General features: G+C 45.6%; 1 protein-coding gene across 1 annotated transcript; it reads right to left on the bottom strand.

The window, feature by feature from the left end:
- LOC109230222 lies at positions 13,245 to 15,699 on the bottom strand. Its single transcript, XM_019395745.1, has 2 exons — positions 15,499 to 15,699; positions 13,245 to 14,720 (listed from the first exon to the last, which is right to left on the bottom strand). Exons 1-2 carry the CDS (start codon positions 15,697 to 15,699, stop codon positions 13,245 to 13,247), a joined length of 1,677 nt encoding a protein of 558 aa, XP_019251290.1.

Genomic DNA, 19,944 nt, shown 5'->3' with positions numbered 1-19,944 from the left:
AAAAAAGGTTTGAAACCCTAATTTTAGGCAAGCCATAAAATCGATAAAAACAAAGGTAAAGAATCAAGTATCTTAGTAAAATGAACATAGACAGAGGTTATTCATAGAATCGAACCAGAACATAGACAGGGGTTATTCATAGAATCGAACCAGATATGGTTCGATTAAAGAAGATTTGAAACCTTGATTTGGGTAAGCTAAAAGATTTAACAAAAAATAAGCAGATTTATACGGAATAACATAAAAAATAAGGTTAAAACCAGTTTTGGGTTCGAATCGGAAAGATCTGAAAACCCTAACCTTAGGGTTAAGTAAGAATCCACAAGATATATGAAAATATTCGTACTTAGAGTTTAGATTGAACACAGACGGAAATAATCAACGGGTTAGAGATTTTGAACTAGATTTGGTTCGGATCTCTCCAGGTTTGCTTTCCATTTTAGGCAAGCTATTATGTAACACCAAAGAACGGGTAGCCAGTAAGGAAATAGGACCAAATAAGGTAAGGAATCACAGGTTGATTCCATTTCTGGGGTTAGAATCAGAGGGTAGATGGGAGTGAGTCCCTAGGGTTTCAGAAGAAAAAAAAGGGGGGGGTGGGTGGGAGATGAGAGAATTTGAGGGAGGCGGAGTGGGTGAAATAGGGTTAGGGTTAGATCGGGTAGGATATAATTAAAAGGGGTTGGGGTGTTGTGAGTTGTTGATGTTTAGAGATCAACGACTGTGATTTTAAAAAAGGGAATTGTGTCGGGTTTTAAACGGGTATGGGTCTGGGTTAATGGGTATTTGGGTATTTGGTATTAGGGTATTGGCTGATGTATTGGGCTGGGGTAATGGGTGGTGTATATGTCCGAAATTAATTAAGAAAAAGGGCTAGATTTTAAATACCCAATTAAATCAGTAAACAATTTATAAAAAATAACTAATAAATAACAAAAATATTACTTGTGCATGAAAATGATTTAAAATAATTACTTAACATTATAAAAATATAAAAAGTCATTTTTTGTGTAAATAATATAATTATGCATACATATGGGCTATTATTGCAAAATTTGTAATTTTAGCCTAAGGATGCAAAATAAGTATATATAAAAATATTTAAAGCTTAATATGGATATAAATGATGAAAAAAATTAAATAATAAATCATTATAAAATTATTTGTGATGCAATTAATAATTATTTATATAAAAATACAGGAATAAATTGATCAAAAGCCTTTGTAAATTATGAAAAAAATACTTGGTGATGCTCATGCACTATTTTGAAGGTATATATGTGTATTTGAGAGATATGAGGGAAAAATTGGTTATCAACAGCTGCCCCTCTTTATCCGGGAAGGGTGAAAGAGTTGTCGAAAAAAGAAATGATAACCGATTTTGACCGAATGGGGTGTTTTGAAAAATATAGGCCGCACCCTGGTCTCTGAGCTGCCTACATATCCCTGGTTTTACAGGAATCAGGCCGTGTGTAGTTCTGGACCCAACGATTAATGAAACCGATGTAATTGTTATAGGAATAGTCGTATGTTTTGGAAAGGGTTCTTTTGGGATGGATAGTATCGGAAGGATTTATGCGGAGTTATGAATGTGAATCTAAAGCGTAACGAATGTATCACAGGGCAGATATCTGAACGGTCATAGAGTTAAGGCAAGTAATTGATGGGAGTCGGTTACGTTTGAAATAGTGGCAGGATGTGAATGGTATGAGCGGAAATCGGAGCAAAGGTTGCTCCTGTTTAAGGAACGGTTCACTTCTGAATTACCTGCAAAACTTAAAACACGATGCGAGCAAATATATATGGATTATTATGAGAATTTAAAGATGATGCAAATTCCCTTTGGACCATGAAGGTTGTCTTTGGACACTGAGGATGACGTCCTTAGACCATGACGTCCCGGCCCATCAATCATGAGATAAGGGATTCGCAGGCCATGAAATGATGTTCTCGGGCCATGAGAATGGTGCCTCCAAACCATGACGCCTTTGAATAATGATGTGCGATATTGAGGGATCCTCAGGCCATGACATTGTGTTTTCAGGCTATGAGGATGATGCCTTCAGACTATGACGCCTTCGGATATAGACATGGTGATGCATTTGAGTAAAACAAGATAGAGCTTAGTCTTGTACAGGATCGGGATAGAGCTTAGCCCGGGAAAAGGTAAAATAGTGCTAGGTTTTAGATAGAGTAACGTTCAGTCATTAGAGAAGGTAAGGCAGAGCTTAGCCTTAGGCAGATGGGGAGGCAATGCTTAGCCTCATGCGAGAAAAGGGGAGACAGTGCTTAGTCTCATGCAAGGGAAAGGCAGACCTTAGCCTTATGCAAATAGGGAGGCAGGACTTAGCCTCATGCAAGATTTGAGACATGGCTTAGTCTCATGCAAATAGAAGGCAATGCTTAGCCTTATGCAAATGGGGAGGCAATGCTTAGCCTCATGGGAGACACTTCTTAGTCTCATGCAAGGGAAAGGCAGAGCTTAGCCTTATGCAGATGGGGAGGCAATGCTGAGCCTCATGCGAGAAAAGGGGAGACAGTGCTTAGTCTCTTGCAAGGGAAAGGCAGAGCTTAGCCTTATGCAAATAGGGAGGCAATTCTTAGCCTTATGGGTAGTCTCATACAAGGAGAGGCAGAGCTTAGCCTTTTGAAAATAGGGAGGCAGGGCTTAGCCTCATGCAAAAGGAGGAGACAGTTCTTGGTCTCATGCAATGGAAAGCAATGCTTAGCCTTATGCAAATAGGGAGGCAGGGCTTAGCCTTATGCAAAAGGAGGAGACAGTGCTTAGTCTCATGCAATGGAAGGCAATGCATAGCCTTATGCAAATAAGGAGGTAGGGCTTAGCCTCATGCAAAAGGAGGAGACAGTGCTTAGTCTCATGCAATAGGCAAATGCAAATAGGAGCAGAATATTTCTTAGCTGGAGATATATTTGCGCTTGGCGGTCTGGTTGTTATGAAGGTAATGATTTTAAGGGCGCACGTACTTGTGGTTATTCCTTGTTCTTGCATTCAAAAAAAAATTGTGAGTTTTGCGGGGGAGGTTGATTCGTGCCTTTGTCTGCTTGTTTTGCTTTGCTTTGCTCTGGAGATCCTGTTCGAGTTACCCTGGGTAACATCTGGCTGCCATAGAACTAAAGTTTCGAAAAATATGCACTTATTTGATGAAATAGGGTTATTTTAGAAAACATAGTGGTATATAATATCAAGTAAATTAGATGAACTAATGACTGCGACACTTTTAGAGACATTGCGGCTTCTTTGCATTAGAATTTTGAGGGTCCTCCTCAAAATTCTGCCCTTTAGTAAGTGATCCTTTGGCTGTTCTCCATGTAACGAAGTTTGTTGGACCTGCTCAAATTTTAAGAATCCTTCTTAAAATTCTGCCCCAGTTACTTAACCGATTTTCTAAATATCTTATATATGATGACATCGGCTAGACTTGCTCCAGAATTTTGAGGGTCCTCCTCAAAATTCTGCCCCTGTTTATGGTTCTAGGAGAATGAAGATTTTATTAAGATGTGACCGAACACACAGGGCTGCCTACGTATCCCCTCTTAAATAGGAATCAGGTCAAGTGTAATTCAGTTACATCAGATGAAGAAATGTAAACAATCTAAACATAGTATCTCTTGACTGCGTCTGAATTGATAGGTTTTGGCCAAATTTCTCCGTCCATTTCTGCAAGTATGAGTGCTCCTCCTGTTAGTACTCGATGAACCATGTAGGGCCCTTTCCAATTGGGTGAAAATTTTCCTTTGGCTTTATCTTGACGCGGGAAGATTCGCTTCAGCACCAACTGCCCGGTGCGAATTGTCTTGGTTTGACCCTTTTGTTGAAAGCTCTGGACATTCGGTTCTGATAAAGCTGACCATGACACACTGCATTCATCCTTTTTCCATCTATGAGGGCTAATTGCTCATAGCGGCTCCTTATCCATTCTGCATCGCTGAGTTCGGCTTCTTGTATGATCCTTAAAGAAGGAATTTCTACCTCGGCATGAATGACAGCTTCGGTACCATAAACCGGCAAATAGGGAGTTGCCCTAGTTGATGTGCGGACTGTGGTACGGTATCCCAATAAGACAAATGGTAACTTCTCGTGCCATTGCTTGTGATTTTCTACCATTTTCCTTAGTAGCTTCTTGATGTTCTGGTTGGCAGCTTCCACGGCTCCATTCATTTGAGGCATGTATGCTGTGGAGTTTTTGTGCTTGATTTGAAAGTTTCACACATGGATTTCATCAGATCACTATTGAGGTTGGCGGCATTATTAGTGATGATGGACTCGGGAACCCCGAATCGACAAACAATGCGATCCCTAACAAAATCTGCGACGACTTTCTTGGTTACAACTTTGTAAGATGCAGCCTCTACCCATTTTCTGAAGTAATTAATGGCCACTAAAATGAACCTGTGCCCGTTTAAAGCAGTGGGTTCGATCAGACCAATGACATCCATTCCCCAGGCAGCAAAAGGCCAAGGTGCACTTGTTGCGTTGAGTTCGTTTGGCGGCACTCGTATCATATCTGCATGTGGCATTGGTGGCATTTTTGGACATACCGGATGCAATCTGTTTCCATAGTCATCAAAAAATATCCAGCTCTGAGTATCTTCTTGGCTAGAACAAAACCATTCATATGTGGACCGCAGGTTCCGGCATGTATTTCCTCGAGCAATTTGGAAGCTTCTTTGGCGTCAACACACCTTAATAGTCCTAGATCAGGTGTTCTCCTATACAAACTTCCTCCGCTTTGGAAGAAGTGATTGGAAAGCCTACGCAGTGTGCTTTTCTGAGTATGGTTCGCCTGCTCTGGGTATTCTCCTTTCGCCAAATATTCCTTCATGTCGTGTAACCATGGATTTCCGTCCGTTTCTTTTCGGTATGAGCACAATAAGCTGGCTGACTATGAATCCTTACTGGAATGGGATCGATGAAATTCTTATCCGGGTGTTGTATCATGGAATACAAAGTAGCCAGTGCATCTTCGAACTCGTTCTGGATTCTTGGAATATGTTTGAATTCTATCTTCGTGAACTTCTTCATCAGTTCTTGCACATGATACATGTATGTTAGTATCTTGGTGTTTTTCATAGCCCATTCTCCTTGAACCTGATGTACCAGAAGATCCGAATCACCGATCACCAGCAACTCTTGTATGTTCATGTCGATGGCCAAATTGAACTCCATGATGCAAGCCTCATATTCTGGCATGTTGTTGGTACATGGGAACCTGAGCTTTGCGGATACCGGATAATGCTAACCTGTCTCTGATACCAAAACTGCTCCAATACCCACTCCTTTGAAGTTTGCAGCTTCGTCGAAAAACATCCTCCAGCCTTCGTAGGCTTCAGCAATGTCCTCTCCTACGAATGACACTTCTTCGTCAGGAAAATACGTTTTGAGTGGTTCGTATTCTCCTCCTACAGGATTTTCAGGAAGATGATCTGCCAAAGCTTGTCCCTTCACTGCCTTCTGAGTTACATAGTTGATATCGAACTCACTCAGCAATATATGCCACTTGGCCAACTTCCCGGTAGGCATAGGCTTTTGAAAGATGTACTTCAGAGGATCCATCCTTGATATGAGGTATGTGGTATAGGCACAGAAGTAATGTCTCAATTTCTAAGTTGTCCATGTTAAAGCACAGCAAGTGCGTTCTAGTAGAGAGTACCGTGCTTCATAAGGTGTGAACTTCTTGCTCAAAAAATATATGGCTTGCTCCTTTCTTCCTGTCTCGTCATGTTCTCCCAAAACACAGCCGAAAGCCCCGTCTAGTACGGACAAATAGAGTAGCAAAGGTCTCCCAGGTTCCGGCGGGACTAAGACTGGTGGCGTGGATAGGTGTTCCTTAATTTTGTCAAAAGCCTTTTGACAGTCTTCAGTCCAACTAGTTTCAGCATCCTTCTTCAACATTTTGAAGATGGGTTCACATATTACTATGGACTGTGCTATAAAGCGGCTGATGTAATTGAGGCGTCCCAGGAAACTCATCACGTCCTTCTTGCTCTTCGGTGTTGGTAACCTTGGATAGCTTTAACCTTTGACGGGTCCAAATCGATTCCTCGGCGGCTGACGATGAATCCCAACAATTTTCCTGCAGGAACCCCGAATGCACATTTTGCTGGGTTCAGTTTTAAATTGTACTTCCGTAGCCTGTCAAAGAACTTCCTCAAGTCTGCTATGTGATCTGTGGCCCTCTTGGATTTGATGATGACGTCGTCAACATATACCTCTATTTCCTTGTGTATCATATCATGGAAGATGGTTGTCATGTCTCTCATATAGGTGGCCCTAGCATTCTTCAGACCGAATGGCATCATTTTGTAACAGTACACCCCCTTTGGTGTAATGAAAGCTATTTTCTCTGTGTCTTCTTCGTCCATCCAAATCTGATGATAAACCGCGAAACAATCTACAAATGATTGGAGTTTATGCTTGGTGCAATTGTCAATCAGAATGTGTATGTTTGGTAGTGGAAAATCGTCCTTGGGACTTGCTCTATTCAAATCCCGACAGTCAACACACACCCTGGCTTTCCCATCCTTCTTCGGAACCGGTACGATGTTGGCTAACCAGGTTGGGTACTCAACTACCCTGAGGACTTTGGCTTTGGTCTGCTTAGTGACTTCCTCTTTGATTTTTAGGCTTATGTCAGGTATGAACTTTCTGAGTTTCTGCTTCACCGGCGGACACATTGGATTGGTAGGCAACTTATGAGCCACTATGGATGTGCTCAATCCGGTCATGTCATCATATGACCATGCAAAAATATCCTCATATTCTTTTAGGAAACGAGTGTATTCTTTCTTCTCTGACGGTGACATGTGGATACTTATGCGAGTTTCTTTGATGGTTTCAGAATCTCCCAAATTGATTGCCTCGGTTTCGTCCAGGTTGGACTTAGGCTTATTCTCAAAATTCTCAACTTCTCTGATAACTTCCTCAGGTATCTCATCTTCTTCTTGCGAGTCAATATCCTTATGTTGCATCGTCTCATTACATTTCATAGTCGTTGGTTCATCAAGATAACTAATAATAATATTGTAGAGGAAAAATGTAAAAGATAATAATAAATAATAAAATAACAATGCATTAATAAATCTCGAAAACATCAAAATAGGTACGGCTCGATGACTCGAGTAATTATTTCAAAACAAAATGCGTCTTAAAACAAAATACTGGAAATATCTTAAATGCTTAAAAATGGCTTTTAGAAATAGATCATGCTAATTGCCAGGCTACCCAGGAACTCGACGGGCCCGGGATGGTGCAGCAGTCCAATTCTTGAGAACAGCTCCCTTCTCCAGGGTCTGAATGGTGAGGTCTTCTTCCTCCTCCTCCTCAACTATTGCGTTGTAGTCCATGTGTTCATCATCCATAAATAGGTTCCTTAGCCCAGCCAAAGCTTCCTCTTCTGCAGATCCCCGCATTGTATCGGCCTGATGAAACGTCTGACTCAGATGCGGCACTGGCTACTCAAGACGGTGATTACCGTGAAAATGGTAACAACAATTAAATTTGTAAAATGGGATTCTAAAAATACGTGATCTATTCTCGAGATAGTTTGAGAGGGTGAGTAGTGCTAAATGTGGAGCAAAAACAGTAAAGATCGAGCTAGCCAAAAACGATAATCGAACCAGTAAGGGACGTTCCCGGGCTTAGGACAAGCCAGTAGACACCTCGGGGCCAGGCCTCGAGCCCACCTCGGGCCTATCGAAGATAACCTTGTCGAGGGTAATCGGGAAGGGGAATAACAGATAAGTATATGCATACAAGGCTTTATACCGTCAATCTTGAGCTAAATGACGAAGAACAAATAAAGAACATAAAAATGTTNGACGAAGAACAAATGAAGAATAATAAAATGTTAGGGCGACCTCGGGGTCGAAGAACACTGATAATTTAGAAGAGAGAGAAAGAGAGAGAGAGAGAGAGAGAGAGAGAGAGAGAGATATTATTGCTTATTGGAGAAGTGGAGCAACATCAGTGTTTTACAAGATGGGGTGAGTCCCCCATATATAGGCGAAGGGACTCAATAGAATATGCATATGTTATTTACGAGAGTAGAAGGATGGGACGGCCTATCGCACGTCATCTTAGTAGATTATAGATAGACCGGCCCTGTCAGGTGTAGCCATGCGCCTGGGAGACTTCTTCTTCTATTCCGACCTTGGACCCTGCCCCCCTTCGGTTCGGGCTCCAACAATCCCTGAGACCGAGAACTTGACCGAGGCCTTCCACCCTCGGGGTTTCGAGTAAGGCTTCTGAAATATCTTGATAGCAGAAAATCAAGTCATCTAATTTTACCGCGTACAGATAGTCTCCGCATTTCATAGAGCGGAAGGCGACGGGGAGTGATGAGAAACGATTCCGAATCATTGCTTCCCCAGGCATCCCTGAGGATGGTTGCAGGCTGCAAGGATGTGCCTCGGGCGTCGCTGCTGCGGACTTGAATGCTGACCGCGGCGGTTGGCTTTCTTTAATGTACCCGCGAGGCCTTTATAAAAGCTCGCTTCTTCCCAGTCGGATCCCATTTGGAACCTTTTTTTTTGTGAAGCCCGTCTTTCTGCTTCTCCTTGATCTCTTCCTAGGAGCACGACTCCCCTTGCTTTCTCCCTTTTCTGGACTTTTCCCAAGGATGGCAAACATTTCTACAGCAGCTTCTCGTGATATGGCGGGCTCATCATCTTCGTTCTTCTCCCAAGGTGAAGTGACGACCCCTCCCCGAGTCGAGGAGTGTGTCCCGGGATCGTTTGCGATGACCTCGGACTTCAGGGTCGAAAGACCTTCTTCTATATCAGGATGTCGGGAATCGGTAACCCGCTTCATCAGCTCCATAACGGATATAGAGAGAGTGAAAGTTGATTGTGGCTGGGGGATGCCGTACTTGTGGAGATACCTGCTCGGGACGAAGATATCACAACGTATAGGGCTGGTTTTCTGAGCGTGTATACCACCCATTTACTTTAGGACCGGTGGGACCGTCTTCGCCCCTGATAGATCCTGTGATCCTCGATTTTTGCCGGAGTTATCAGGTAGCCCTGGGTCAGATCCATCCTTCATTCTGGCGCGTGGTTTATATGATCAGGCATTACTCGGGCATGATAGAGGGGATGCCTTTAACTTTGAATCACCTGATCCGGATGTACAGCCCTCGCCTCATTTGTGGTCTGTTATCATAGTGATAAGAAAACGGACAGAGTATCGAGTACCGATTTTGACCCGGCGGGTGGTCGGAGTCTTTCGCGAGCCGAGACCCATGATGAACGGGGGCCGGGCGTTCAAACTGACCCTGTTGATTCATTAGTTATCGTCGATTCCACGAAAGGGGGATCACCTCAACCTTCTGGGGCGCGAGGTGAACCTTGTAAGGATGCTCCCGAGGCGGGCGTGTTGGTCGAAGGTAGAGACGTGCTGGGTGGTCCGGCGATCGTCCTCGAGGATAGCTCCGGGGTCAATGCTCCCTCAATTTTCGGTGAGATGGGCAGGCTTTGCGTGCGGGTACACTCCTTTATTGTTTCGTTGTTCCGGTCCATTCAGACCTTTGATTCCTTAACTTTTTTAGGCTCTTTTAGGCCGAACTGCTTTACAGCCAAACTCTCGCTCAGTATCAGGACAAGGTGAACCGCCGTGAGCTTGAGAAAGTCAGTTTAACTAAACAGGTTATTCATTCTTTGTCTCTGCTATTTTCTTGGGCTTCTGCGGGAGTTTATTGCTTTTGACCCTTTGGGCTTCAACTTGTGCAGTTTGAGAGGGAGACGCTTTTGCTAAAAAGGGAGCTCTAGGCCAGGGAGGCTGAGATCCTCGAGCTCAACCGTCGTGTGGATGAGGTAACCTCTGAGCGGGACATCGTTGCAAGGAGGGTTTCCTTGGTTGAGCGCCGGCTTCTAGATGCGAAGGAGGATAGCGTCAAGCACAAGGATCTACGTTCCGGGCTGGTGGCTGCACTACTTCTGATCAGACCTGAGGCTGAAGCGCTTGTATCTTTGCATGGGGGAGAAGCTGCCTCTGAAGATTTCTGCGTGGAAAAGGCCTTCGGAATTGTAGACCCGACTTTACCTCGAGCTGCGAGTCGTGTTTGTCCTGACCCTCGAAGATTAACCACTGGGGGCGTATTGGAAGGTGGCTCAAGAGGCGCTAGAAGTGGGGGCAGATCTCCGCAGAGAGGGGACATCGTTGATAAGGGGCCGCCCGGGGATCTGCAGGCTTAGTTTATGTTGTTCTTTTCATTGTTTTTCTTTCCTGTATATGGAGTTTTCATCTCGGCGTATGTAGAAAGAGAACAATCTTGTGAATTTATTTCCTTTGAGAGCTTTGAATTTGTAATGTAGCTTCGCAGCCCATTCCGGGCTGGTTGACGTGATCCGTGCCGAGAGATGCCGGGGGGGTTTCGCGCCTTCGCGCTTTGGCTTTTTTCTCATTTATTTTGGGATCTGGTTCCGGGGTCGTGCTACGACTCGAGCTGCAACCGACTCTGAGCTTCCATGTTGCCCGGATCAGCGATGGTGGTATTTGTGCCGTGCTTTTAGGCGTTGTGCAATCTCCTTGGAGCTAGTCTCCGAGTCGGGAGCCCGACTCGGGCTTGATATATCCTGGGGCTCTGCTTGTTGGAATTGGAGATAACGGTCTTTGTGTCGTGCCTCCTGGCGTGCTACAATCCTCGGGTCCAGTCTCCGAGTCGCGTTACGATTCGAGCTGCAATTGGCCTTTGATCCTTTCGGGGGCTCCGGCGATAGTGTTTTTTGTTTCTCGCCCTTGGGCGTTTGGCGATTTTCTGGGTCCAGTCTTCGAGTCGCGTTGTGACTCGGGTTGTAATTGACCCTCAAATCCTATTTGAGTTTTCGACCAGTGGTGGTAGCCTTTCTGCTGTTTCGGTCAAAGACCTTTTGATGTGAGGCCCGGAGGCTTTGCTTAGCCGGCGACAATGGAGCTTACGCTGTTTGGTCATAGAGACCTTTTGATGTGAGGCCCGGAGGCTTTGCTTAGACGACGACAATGGCACTTACGCTGTTTGGTCGTAGAGACCTTTTGATATGAGGCCCGGAGGCTTTGCTTAGTTTAAGTATTTTGGATCCGGTCTCCGAATCGGGTTACGATTCGAGCTCACTTTAATCCTCAAGTTGTCAATTTATAATTTGATAGTCGTAGAGACCTTTCGGTGTGAAGCCCGGAGGCTTTGCTTAGCTGGCGACAATGGTACATACGCTGTTTTGATGTGAGGCCCGGAGGCTCTTTGTAGGCTTTGTTTCCTCTCGTTAAGGTCTTATTGATTATTTTTCATGACCCGTCGTTGGTTCTAAAAGAACCTCGATTTCAAGTCGTAATCGACGATGTTTTGAGCACCTCGGAAGGTTCATAGCCCATAGGTCGAGTAGATCGACGCTTTTTTGATTTTGGAGCCGACGTGGTCGGGACTCGTTTTGTTGCCTGTTGAGGGAAGCTTGTGTTTTAACCGGTTCTTTCCGAAGTAGATTTGGAGGATTTTTTAGCAACAGTCGGGCGTCCCCGAGTCGCGTTTTTTGGGCTGCAGTAGCCGTTCCGACCGTAGTTGTGTGCATTTGGCCGGGGCCATTTTTATCCCGAGAAGTAGTTTTAGGCGTCATACCGAGGGTATGCCCTTTAGGGATTCTTACAAATGCGACGTATAGCCTAAACTGCAGGATTGTTCATGCCTGTTAAGGTCTTACAGTTTGCCATGCCTGTTGAGGTCTTACAGTTTGCCATGCCTGTTGAGGTCTTACAGTTTGCCATGCCTATTGAGGTCTTACAGTTTATGGAGAATAGATCTGGTTTTGCCGAGGCTGCCCGTTAGGGTCATACAATTTTGGATTTTCCAGTGCGTGGCGATTGGCGACAGCCTCCGAGTCATCGAGTTTGCTTGAAGACAGCTTTTCGTGAGTTTGGAGCTATTTTACGGGGGTTGGTGAGCCCGGAGTTCCGACCCTGGGGTCGTACGAGCTATCAAAATTGCTTATTTTGAGTATCCGAGTGTGTCAGACTTGTTTAATGGAGAAGTATTGTGCTTTGGGACAATCTTTCTTGAAACATGAAACGCTAAGAAACTACCTTTTATTGTTTTGGAGCGGATGTAGGCTGTGATGAAAATGCCAAAGTATATTCTTTATTGCTTGGCGTAGATATAGGCCGCAAGCACATATAGTTTTGTTGCCCTGAGCTCGACCCTCATGGGCTCGGCTCCTTAAAATTGTTTGGCCTGGTATGTTACCTTTGTTAGAAAGGTCCTTTCAGCGGGAATTCGTTCCGGGGTGAGAGTCTTTTTTCGTGGAAGAGAGGGCGATGCTCGATCGTGGGCTCCCGCGAGTATTTGACGATTGCGGGCCCTAACAGTAATATCATTTGAGCATCGACACATTCCAGTTGCTCGGAAGCCGCTCGCCTTCCATGGTGCCAAACTTATATGTGCCTTTGCCAATGATTCCGAGGACGCGATATGGTCCTTCCTAATTCTGGCCTAGTTTTCCTTCGTTGGGATTCCGGGTGTTGAGAGTAGCCTTCCTCAGGACCAAGTCTCCGATGCTAAAATATCTGAGGTTCGTCCTCCGGTTGTAATATCTTTTGATTTTCTGCTTCTGGGCAGCCATCCGAATCAGCGAGGCCTCCCGCCTTTCGTCGAGTAGCTCGAGGGTTGTTGTCATGGCCTCGTGGTTTGTCTCCTCGCCGGCGTGCCGGACTCTAGCGCTTGGCTCACCGACCTCTACGGGTATTAATGCTTCAGTGCCATATACTAGAGAAAAAGGAGTTTTGCCTGTACTTGATTTTGAAGTCGTCCGATATGCCCATAATTTCTCGGGTAGAGTCTCTCGCCACTTTCCCTTGGAGCTCTCTAATTTCTTCTTCAAGTTTAGGATGATAGTTTTATTTGTGGATTCGGCCTGGCCGTTTGCGCACGGATGATACGGTGTTGAAAGGATCCTTTTGATTTTGTTGTCCTCCAGGAACTGAGTTACCTTGCTCCTAATGAATTGTCTCCCGTTGTCGCACGTTATTTCAGATGGGATCCCGAATCGGCATATGATGTGTTCCCATATGAAGTTGATGACTTCATTCTCTCTTATTTTTTCGAAGGCCTTCGCTTCTACCCATTTTGAAAAGTAGTCAGTCATAAACAGAATGAATCTAGCTTTACCTGGTGTCGTTGGCAAAGGGCCAACGATATCCATTCCCCATTTCATGAATGGCCATGGTGATAGGACAGAATGTAATTCTTCCCCGGGTTGGTGGATCATGGGGCGAATTTTTGACACTTGTCGCATTTCCGGACGAACTCCTTGGCGTCTCTTTCCATGCTATCCCAATAGTAACCTGCTCGGATTACCTTTCTGACTAAGGATTCTGCCCCGGAGTGGTTTCCGCAGGTGCCCTCATGGATCTCTCGGAGCACATAGTCCATGTCTCCCAGTCCAAGACACACTGCTAGGGGGTCGTCGAAGGTTCTTCTGTACAGGGCCCCACTTTCGTCGAGCGAGAACCGGGCCGCTCTGATTCCCAAGGCTTTTGACTCTTTCGGGTCGGCGGTCAGCTTCCCGTCCTTCAGATAGGTGATGTATTTATTCCTCCAATCCCATGTCAGGCTGGTGGAGTTGATTTCCGCATGAGCCTCATCGACTGCGGACTTGATTAGCTGGACCACGGCCCCGGGGAGCAGGTCTTCCTCCTCGGCGGACGATCCTAGCTTTGCTAGGGCGTCAGCCTCGCTGTTCTGTTCTCGGGGCACAAGGACTAAGGTCCATTCCTTGAAGCGACGCAAGGTGACTTGGATTTTATCCAGATACCTATGCATTCTGTCTTCCCGAGCTTCATAACTTCCGTTTACTTGACTTACTACGAGGAGCGAATCGCATTTTGCCTCGATGGACTTGGCCCCCAGGCCTTTGGCCAACTCTAGACCTGCAATAATAGCCTCATACTCGGCTTCGTTGTTAGTTAGCTTCACAGTTTTTATGGATTGTCGGATTACGCCGCCGATGGGCGGCTTCAGGACTATACCGAGTCCTGATCCTCTAACGTTTGTGGCACTCTCCGTGAACAGGGTCCACACCCCGGAAGATGTGCCTGACTTCAGTAAAAGTTCCTTCTCCACCTCGGGGACGAGGGATGGCGAAAAATCGTCCACAAAATCCGCTAGGATATGGGATTTGATGTCCGTTCGAGGTTGATATTCAATATCATACCCTCCGAGCTCGATGGCCCATTTGGCCAGTCGACCCGACAACTCAGGCTTGTGCAGTATGCTCTGGAGGGGATAGGTTGATAGGACACAGATGCGGTGGCACTGAAAGTAAGGCTTTAGCTTGCGCGAAGCGCTTATTAGTGCGAGCGCCAATTTTTCTAGATGGGGATATCGGGTTTCCGCGTCCCCCAAGGTTGGACTTGCATAATATACAGGAAATTGCGTACCTTGATCTTCCCGAACTAATACACCGCTTACCGCTATTTCGGATATAGCCAGGTACAGGTACAACATTTCATCTTCTTTGGGCGTGTGTAGCAAGGGTGGGCTTGACAGGTACCGTTTCAGCTCTTCCATGGCGTCTTGGCATTCCGGAGTCCATTCGAAGTTTCTCTTCCTTCTGAGTAGGGCAAAGAAGCGATGGCTTTTGTCAGACGACCTTGATATGAATCTACCCAGGGCTGCGATCCGCCCAGTCAGTCGTTGAACGGCTTTTACGTTATTTACCACTGTGATTTCTTCGATGGCCTTTATTTTGTCGAGGTTGATCTCGATCCCCCTGTTTGAGACCATGAAGCCCAGAATATGCCCAAGCCTACTCCGAAGGCGCATTTTTCGGGGTTGAGCTTCATGTTGTAGCTTCTGAGGATGTTGAAAGTTTCCTGCAAATGGGTCAGGTGATCCTCTGCGCGCAGGGATTTTACTAACATATCATCAATGTATACTTCCATCTATTTTCCTATTTGGTGTTCGAACATCTTATTAACTAGGCGTTGGTACGTTGCTCCTGCGTTTTTTAGTCCGAAGGGCATCACATTATAGCAATATGTGCCATACTTCGTGATGAATGAAGTTTTTTCCCTGTCCTCGGGGTTCATCGGAATCTGATTATACCTCGAGTAAGCATCGAGGAAGGTGAGGGTCTCGTGACCGGCCGTGGCATCGATTAGACGATCAATGTTGGGCAGCGGGAAAGAATCTTTGGGGCATGCTTTGTTTAAATCCTTATAATCTACGCACATTCTTAGCTTATTCCCTTTCTTTGGCACTATTACTACGTTAGCTAGCCATTCGAGATACTTTACCTCCCTGATGGATCCGATTTTTAAGTGTTTTACCTCGGACTGCGGCCTCCTTTTTTGCTTCACGGGTTTTAATTTGGGGTCGACGCTCAGCCGGTGGGAGGTTATTTCTGGCGGGATACCTGTCATATCTAGGTGGGACCAGGCAAAACAGTCGATATTGTTACTAAGGAATCGAATAAACCCTGTCCTGAGTTCGGGGTCAACCCCGTGCCTAGGTATACCTTGCGGTCTGGGAGGTTATCGATCAGAACAGTCTGCTCCAATTCTTCGACCGTTGATTTGGTCGCATCCGATTCTTCGGGGGCGACGAAGGTTCGGGGGGCGAAGAAATCTTCCTCGTCATCTCTGATGGTTTGCATGCTTTTTTCCTCGTGTGAGGCCGAGTGTGCGGGGGTTAACGGCTCACGGTGAATCGCAAACATTTCTCTTACCGTCCGCTGTTCTCCATGTATTGTTGTAATGCCATTTCTTGTGGGGAATCTCACCACCTGGTGTAAGGTAGAGGGCACTACCCTCATATCGTGTATCCAAGGTCTACCAAGCAAAGCGTTGTACCTCATGTCGCCGTCGATGACCTGAAATTAGGTGCTCTGGGTCGTGCCGGATGTGTTGATTGGGAGGGTGATTTCTCCTTTCGTTTCTTACCCGATCATGTTGAAACCGTGGAGGATTCGAGGAACGATGTTAATCTGGCTGAGCAATCCTAGCTGTTCTATCATTCCGGACCTGATTATGTTGGCCGAGCTGCCCGGATCTACGAGCACGCGCTTTATCCTTGTGTTGTTTAAGAGAAACGAGATCACCAGTGCGTCATTGTGTTGTGGTTCTCCCATGGCCTCGAGGTCCTCCTCGGTGAATACGAGGGTTTCTTCGGGTAAGAGCTACCGGGTCAATCCATCTGTGGCAGATGTTTTTGTCCGCTTGGATACGGGGCACTAGGGATCATCTGCCCCCCGATAATACTGTGGATATCATATTGGAGGGTTCCTTTTTGCCCTCGAACTAAGCCCAGGGGAGCGTCGGACTCCGGGCTGTTCGGTTTCGTTCCTTTGTTGCTCTCGAGATCTATGATTATCATGTTGCCGATCGAGCAGAATGTCTGGTCTTGAAAGCGGAGATGTTGGGCAAGAAAAAGTGCAAGAGATATCGTGCGTTTAAGTGACGAAACTAGCAAGAAAATAATCACTATTACTTTTATCCCCACGGTGGGCGCAAAACTATTTACCGTGAAAATGGTAACAACAATTAAATTTGTAAATGGGATTCTAAAAATATGTGATCTATTCCCGAGCTAATTTGAAAGGGTGAATAGTGCTAAATGTGGAGTAAAAACAGTAAAGATCGAGCTAGCCAAAAACGATAATCGAACCAGTAAGGGACGTTCCCGGGCTTAGGACAAGCCAGTAGACACCTCGGGGCCTGGCCTCGAGCCCACCTCGGGCCTATCGAAGATAACCTTGTCGAGGGTAATCGGGAAGGGGAATAACAGATAAGTATATGCATACAAGGCTTTATACCGTCAATCTTGAGCTAAATGATGAAGAACAAATGAAGAACAATAAAATGTTAGGGCGACCTCGGGGTCGAAGAACACTGATAATTTAGAAGAAAGAGAGAGAAAGAGAGATATTATTGCTTATTGGAGAAGTGGAGCAACATCAGTGTTTTACAAGATGGGGTGAGTCCCCCATATATAGGCGAAGGGACTCAATAGAATATGTATATATTATTTACGAGAGTAGAAGTATGAGACGGCCTATCGCACGTCATCTCAGTAGATTATAGATAGACCGGCCCTGTCAGGTGTAGCCATGCGCCTGGGAGACTTCTTCTTCTATTCCGACCTCAGACCCTGCCCCCCTTCGATTCGGGCTCCAACGATCCCTGAGACCGAGAACTTGACCGAGGCCTTCCACCCTCGGGGTTCCGAGGAAGGCTTCTGAAATATCTTGATAGCAGAAAATCAAGTCATCTGATTTTACCGCGTACAGAGGGTAATAGGGACCACGCCATGGTTGCGACCAATCATCATACTCCTACCAGGTATACTGATACCCAAGTCCAAAGGTGGTACCGTAACGTTTCGGTTTAATTGGCTTAGTGATGCCCTAGAGATTCTTCCCAAGCCCTTTGCCGGGTTCATACCCTGACCATGCCAGTATGCTTTCTATTTTGCCGCTCCACCATTTATCTTTCTCAATTGCATTGACACACTCGATGCGGTGATAAGTTTCTCCACCCAACTTTCTTCTATTCTCGACAACCGGGACAGTTTGACTAGTGTAAATGGGATTACTTTCGTCTCCATGAATGATTACCTCCGGATGGTTCCATTCGAACTTCACCGCTTGGTGGCGTAGAAGCCACAGCTCTAGTGGCATGTATCCAAGGCCGTCCCAGTAAAAGATTGTACGTAGTAGATATGTCCAATACTTGAAACACAACATCAAACCAAGTCGGGCCCATTTGTAAATAAAGGTTGATTTCCCCAATCGTGGCCCTTTGAGACCCATCAAATGCTTTCACATTCATACTCCCTACTCGTATCTCATGGAAATCTTTACCCAACCTTTTCAGAGTGGTCAATGGACAAATGTTGAGGCTCGAACCCCCATCTATTAAGACTTTGGCAATGAATTTGTCCTCAAACTGTACCGTGATGTGCATTTCTCTATTGTGACATAGTCCTTCAGGTGTTATTCATCTTCGTGAAAGGTGATCTTGTGACTTTCCAGCACTCGCCCCACCATATTGGCCATTTCTCCACTGGTGATGTTGTTGGGCACGTAAGCTTCATTCAATACTTTCATTAACGCATTCCTATGCGTCTCAAAATTCTGTAGCAGCGACAGAATGGAAATCTAAGCAGGGGTTTTGTTTAGATGGTCGACAACAGAGTATTCTCTTGCCTGTACTTTCCTCAAGAGATCATCTGGACCAGTTTCAATGATGGGTTGTTTGGTAGCAGCTTCCTTACTTGTTCCTTCCAAATTTTCGGGTGTATAGATCCTTCCAGTTCTGGTCATCCCCTGTGCAGCACCAGACTCTTCCATTTTTGCTTTTCCTTTTCTCCTAGCTTCGGCAACATAATCCCAGGTATGGCGTTGGAATTGAAGGGTGGTGTGGATGCTACCGTCACAGTGAAGGGTATGGCTACTTCTACTTCAAATGGGATAGGTGTAGTCGCAGGTGCTGTCATTTCGATTTCGAATGGAACTGATGTGGCTATTTCGACTTCGACCTGTGGTTGTATATGTACCACAATAGGAGTGAGTGTGAATGCAATTTTAAGGTCGTCACCTTCCCGAATAAGCCTAATTGACCCTTCTCGATCCCATTCTTCATTAGTTTCTATCACATTTACTCCTTCACCCCTATGATTTGGGAGGGGATTGTTGCGGACATTTGGTGCGGCTTCCTTTGCTTGTATGACTTTGGTATCAATCAAGGTTTGAATCTTGTCCTTCAGAGTGCGGCATTCATCAATAGTATGCCCCTTCATGCCGGAATGGTACGCCCATGTTTTGTTCGGGTTAACCCATTAGGAGGAGTTTTCCATGGCGACAGCAGGAATAGGGGTAACATATCCGGCAGCCTTCAGTCTTCATATAGCTGGTCGATGGGCTTAGCAATAGGGGTGTATTGTCTATTGTCTGGGCAACCTGCAATCGAATTTGGGTCTGGGTTTTTGATAGTCTTGACGGGTTGGAGGTGAATGGTAATAGGTTGGCTGGGTGTTATAAGTGTGATAGGCGGTAGCGGTTGAGAATATCTGGGAGGTGAAGGTTGGTATGTAGGTGGGGGTTTTTGGTTTGTGAGTGGGGATTTTGGACCTTGGGCCACCATCACTGCCCTTACTTCTTTCTTCTTTGATATACCCCCAGACTGTAATGCCTTGTTCGTAGCCTGCAATGCCTCGAAATTAGTTACCATCCCGTTCTTGATCCCTTCTTCAATCCTTTCCCCGAGTTTGATGATGTCGGAAAAGTTTTGATTTTCGACGACCATAAACCTTTCATAGTATTGTGGATCCTGGGCCCTGACGAAGAATTTGTTCATATGATTTTCTTCCAATGCCAGCCTAACCTTTGCAGCTTCTGACCTCCATCGAGTAGCATACTCATGGAAAGTTTCCATTGGATTCTTCTTGAGGTTCTGTATGTAGAAGACGTCCGGTGCATTCTCTGTATTAAATCTGAATCGGTCCATGAAGTCTGATGCCATGCTTACCCAATTAACCCGCTTCTTGGGATTTTGATTGATATACCAAGATAGGGCGTCTCCATTGAGACTCCTCATGAATAGCTTCATGCGAGTTCTTTCATCTTTCCCAACTCCCACGAGTTTGTCACAGTACGTCCTCAAATGTACCTTTGGGTCTCCTGTTCCGTCGAACATCTCGAACTTGGGAGGTTTGTAACCCTCTGGCAGTTCTACGTCTGGCTGAATGCATAGATCTTCATAATTCAAACCCTCAATTCCTTTGCCTCCTTCAACACCCTGGACTCGGCTTGTGAGCTTCTTGAGCTCCTCCACCATGTTCTTAATGAGCAGGTCCTTCTCGACGGATTCTGGTGTGTATGAGATTGGTTGAGCGGAGTGGGGTAAGGTTTCTACGTATATGGGATTGTTTTGGTGGGTGCCGGGGGTTTGAGTGTAGTGGTGAT

This window comes from Nicotiana attenuata, chromosome 7 (assembly GCF_001879085.1).
Source record: "Nicotiana attenuata strain UT chromosome 7, NIATTr2, whole genome shotgun sequence".
Classification (NCBI taxonomy): domain Eukaryota; kingdom Viridiplantae; phylum Streptophyta; class Magnoliopsida; order Solanales; family Solanaceae; genus Nicotiana; species Nicotiana attenuata.
The sequence above is the reverse complement of the archived record's forward strand: the minus strand, read 5'-3'. Positions and strand labels throughout refer to the sequence as shown.

What these genes read in the sequence shown, in the direction of transcription:
- LOC109230222 (XM_019395745.1), bottom strand. Translation starts at nt 15,699, where the DNA reads ATGTTTGCGATTCACCGTGAGCCGTTAACCCCCGCACACTCGGCCTCA. An exon ending in ATAACCTCCCAGACCGCAAG is followed by an intron (nt 14,721 to 15,498) that starts GTATACCTAGGC and finishes GACAAAATAAAG; the next exon opens with GCCATCGAAGAAATCACAGT.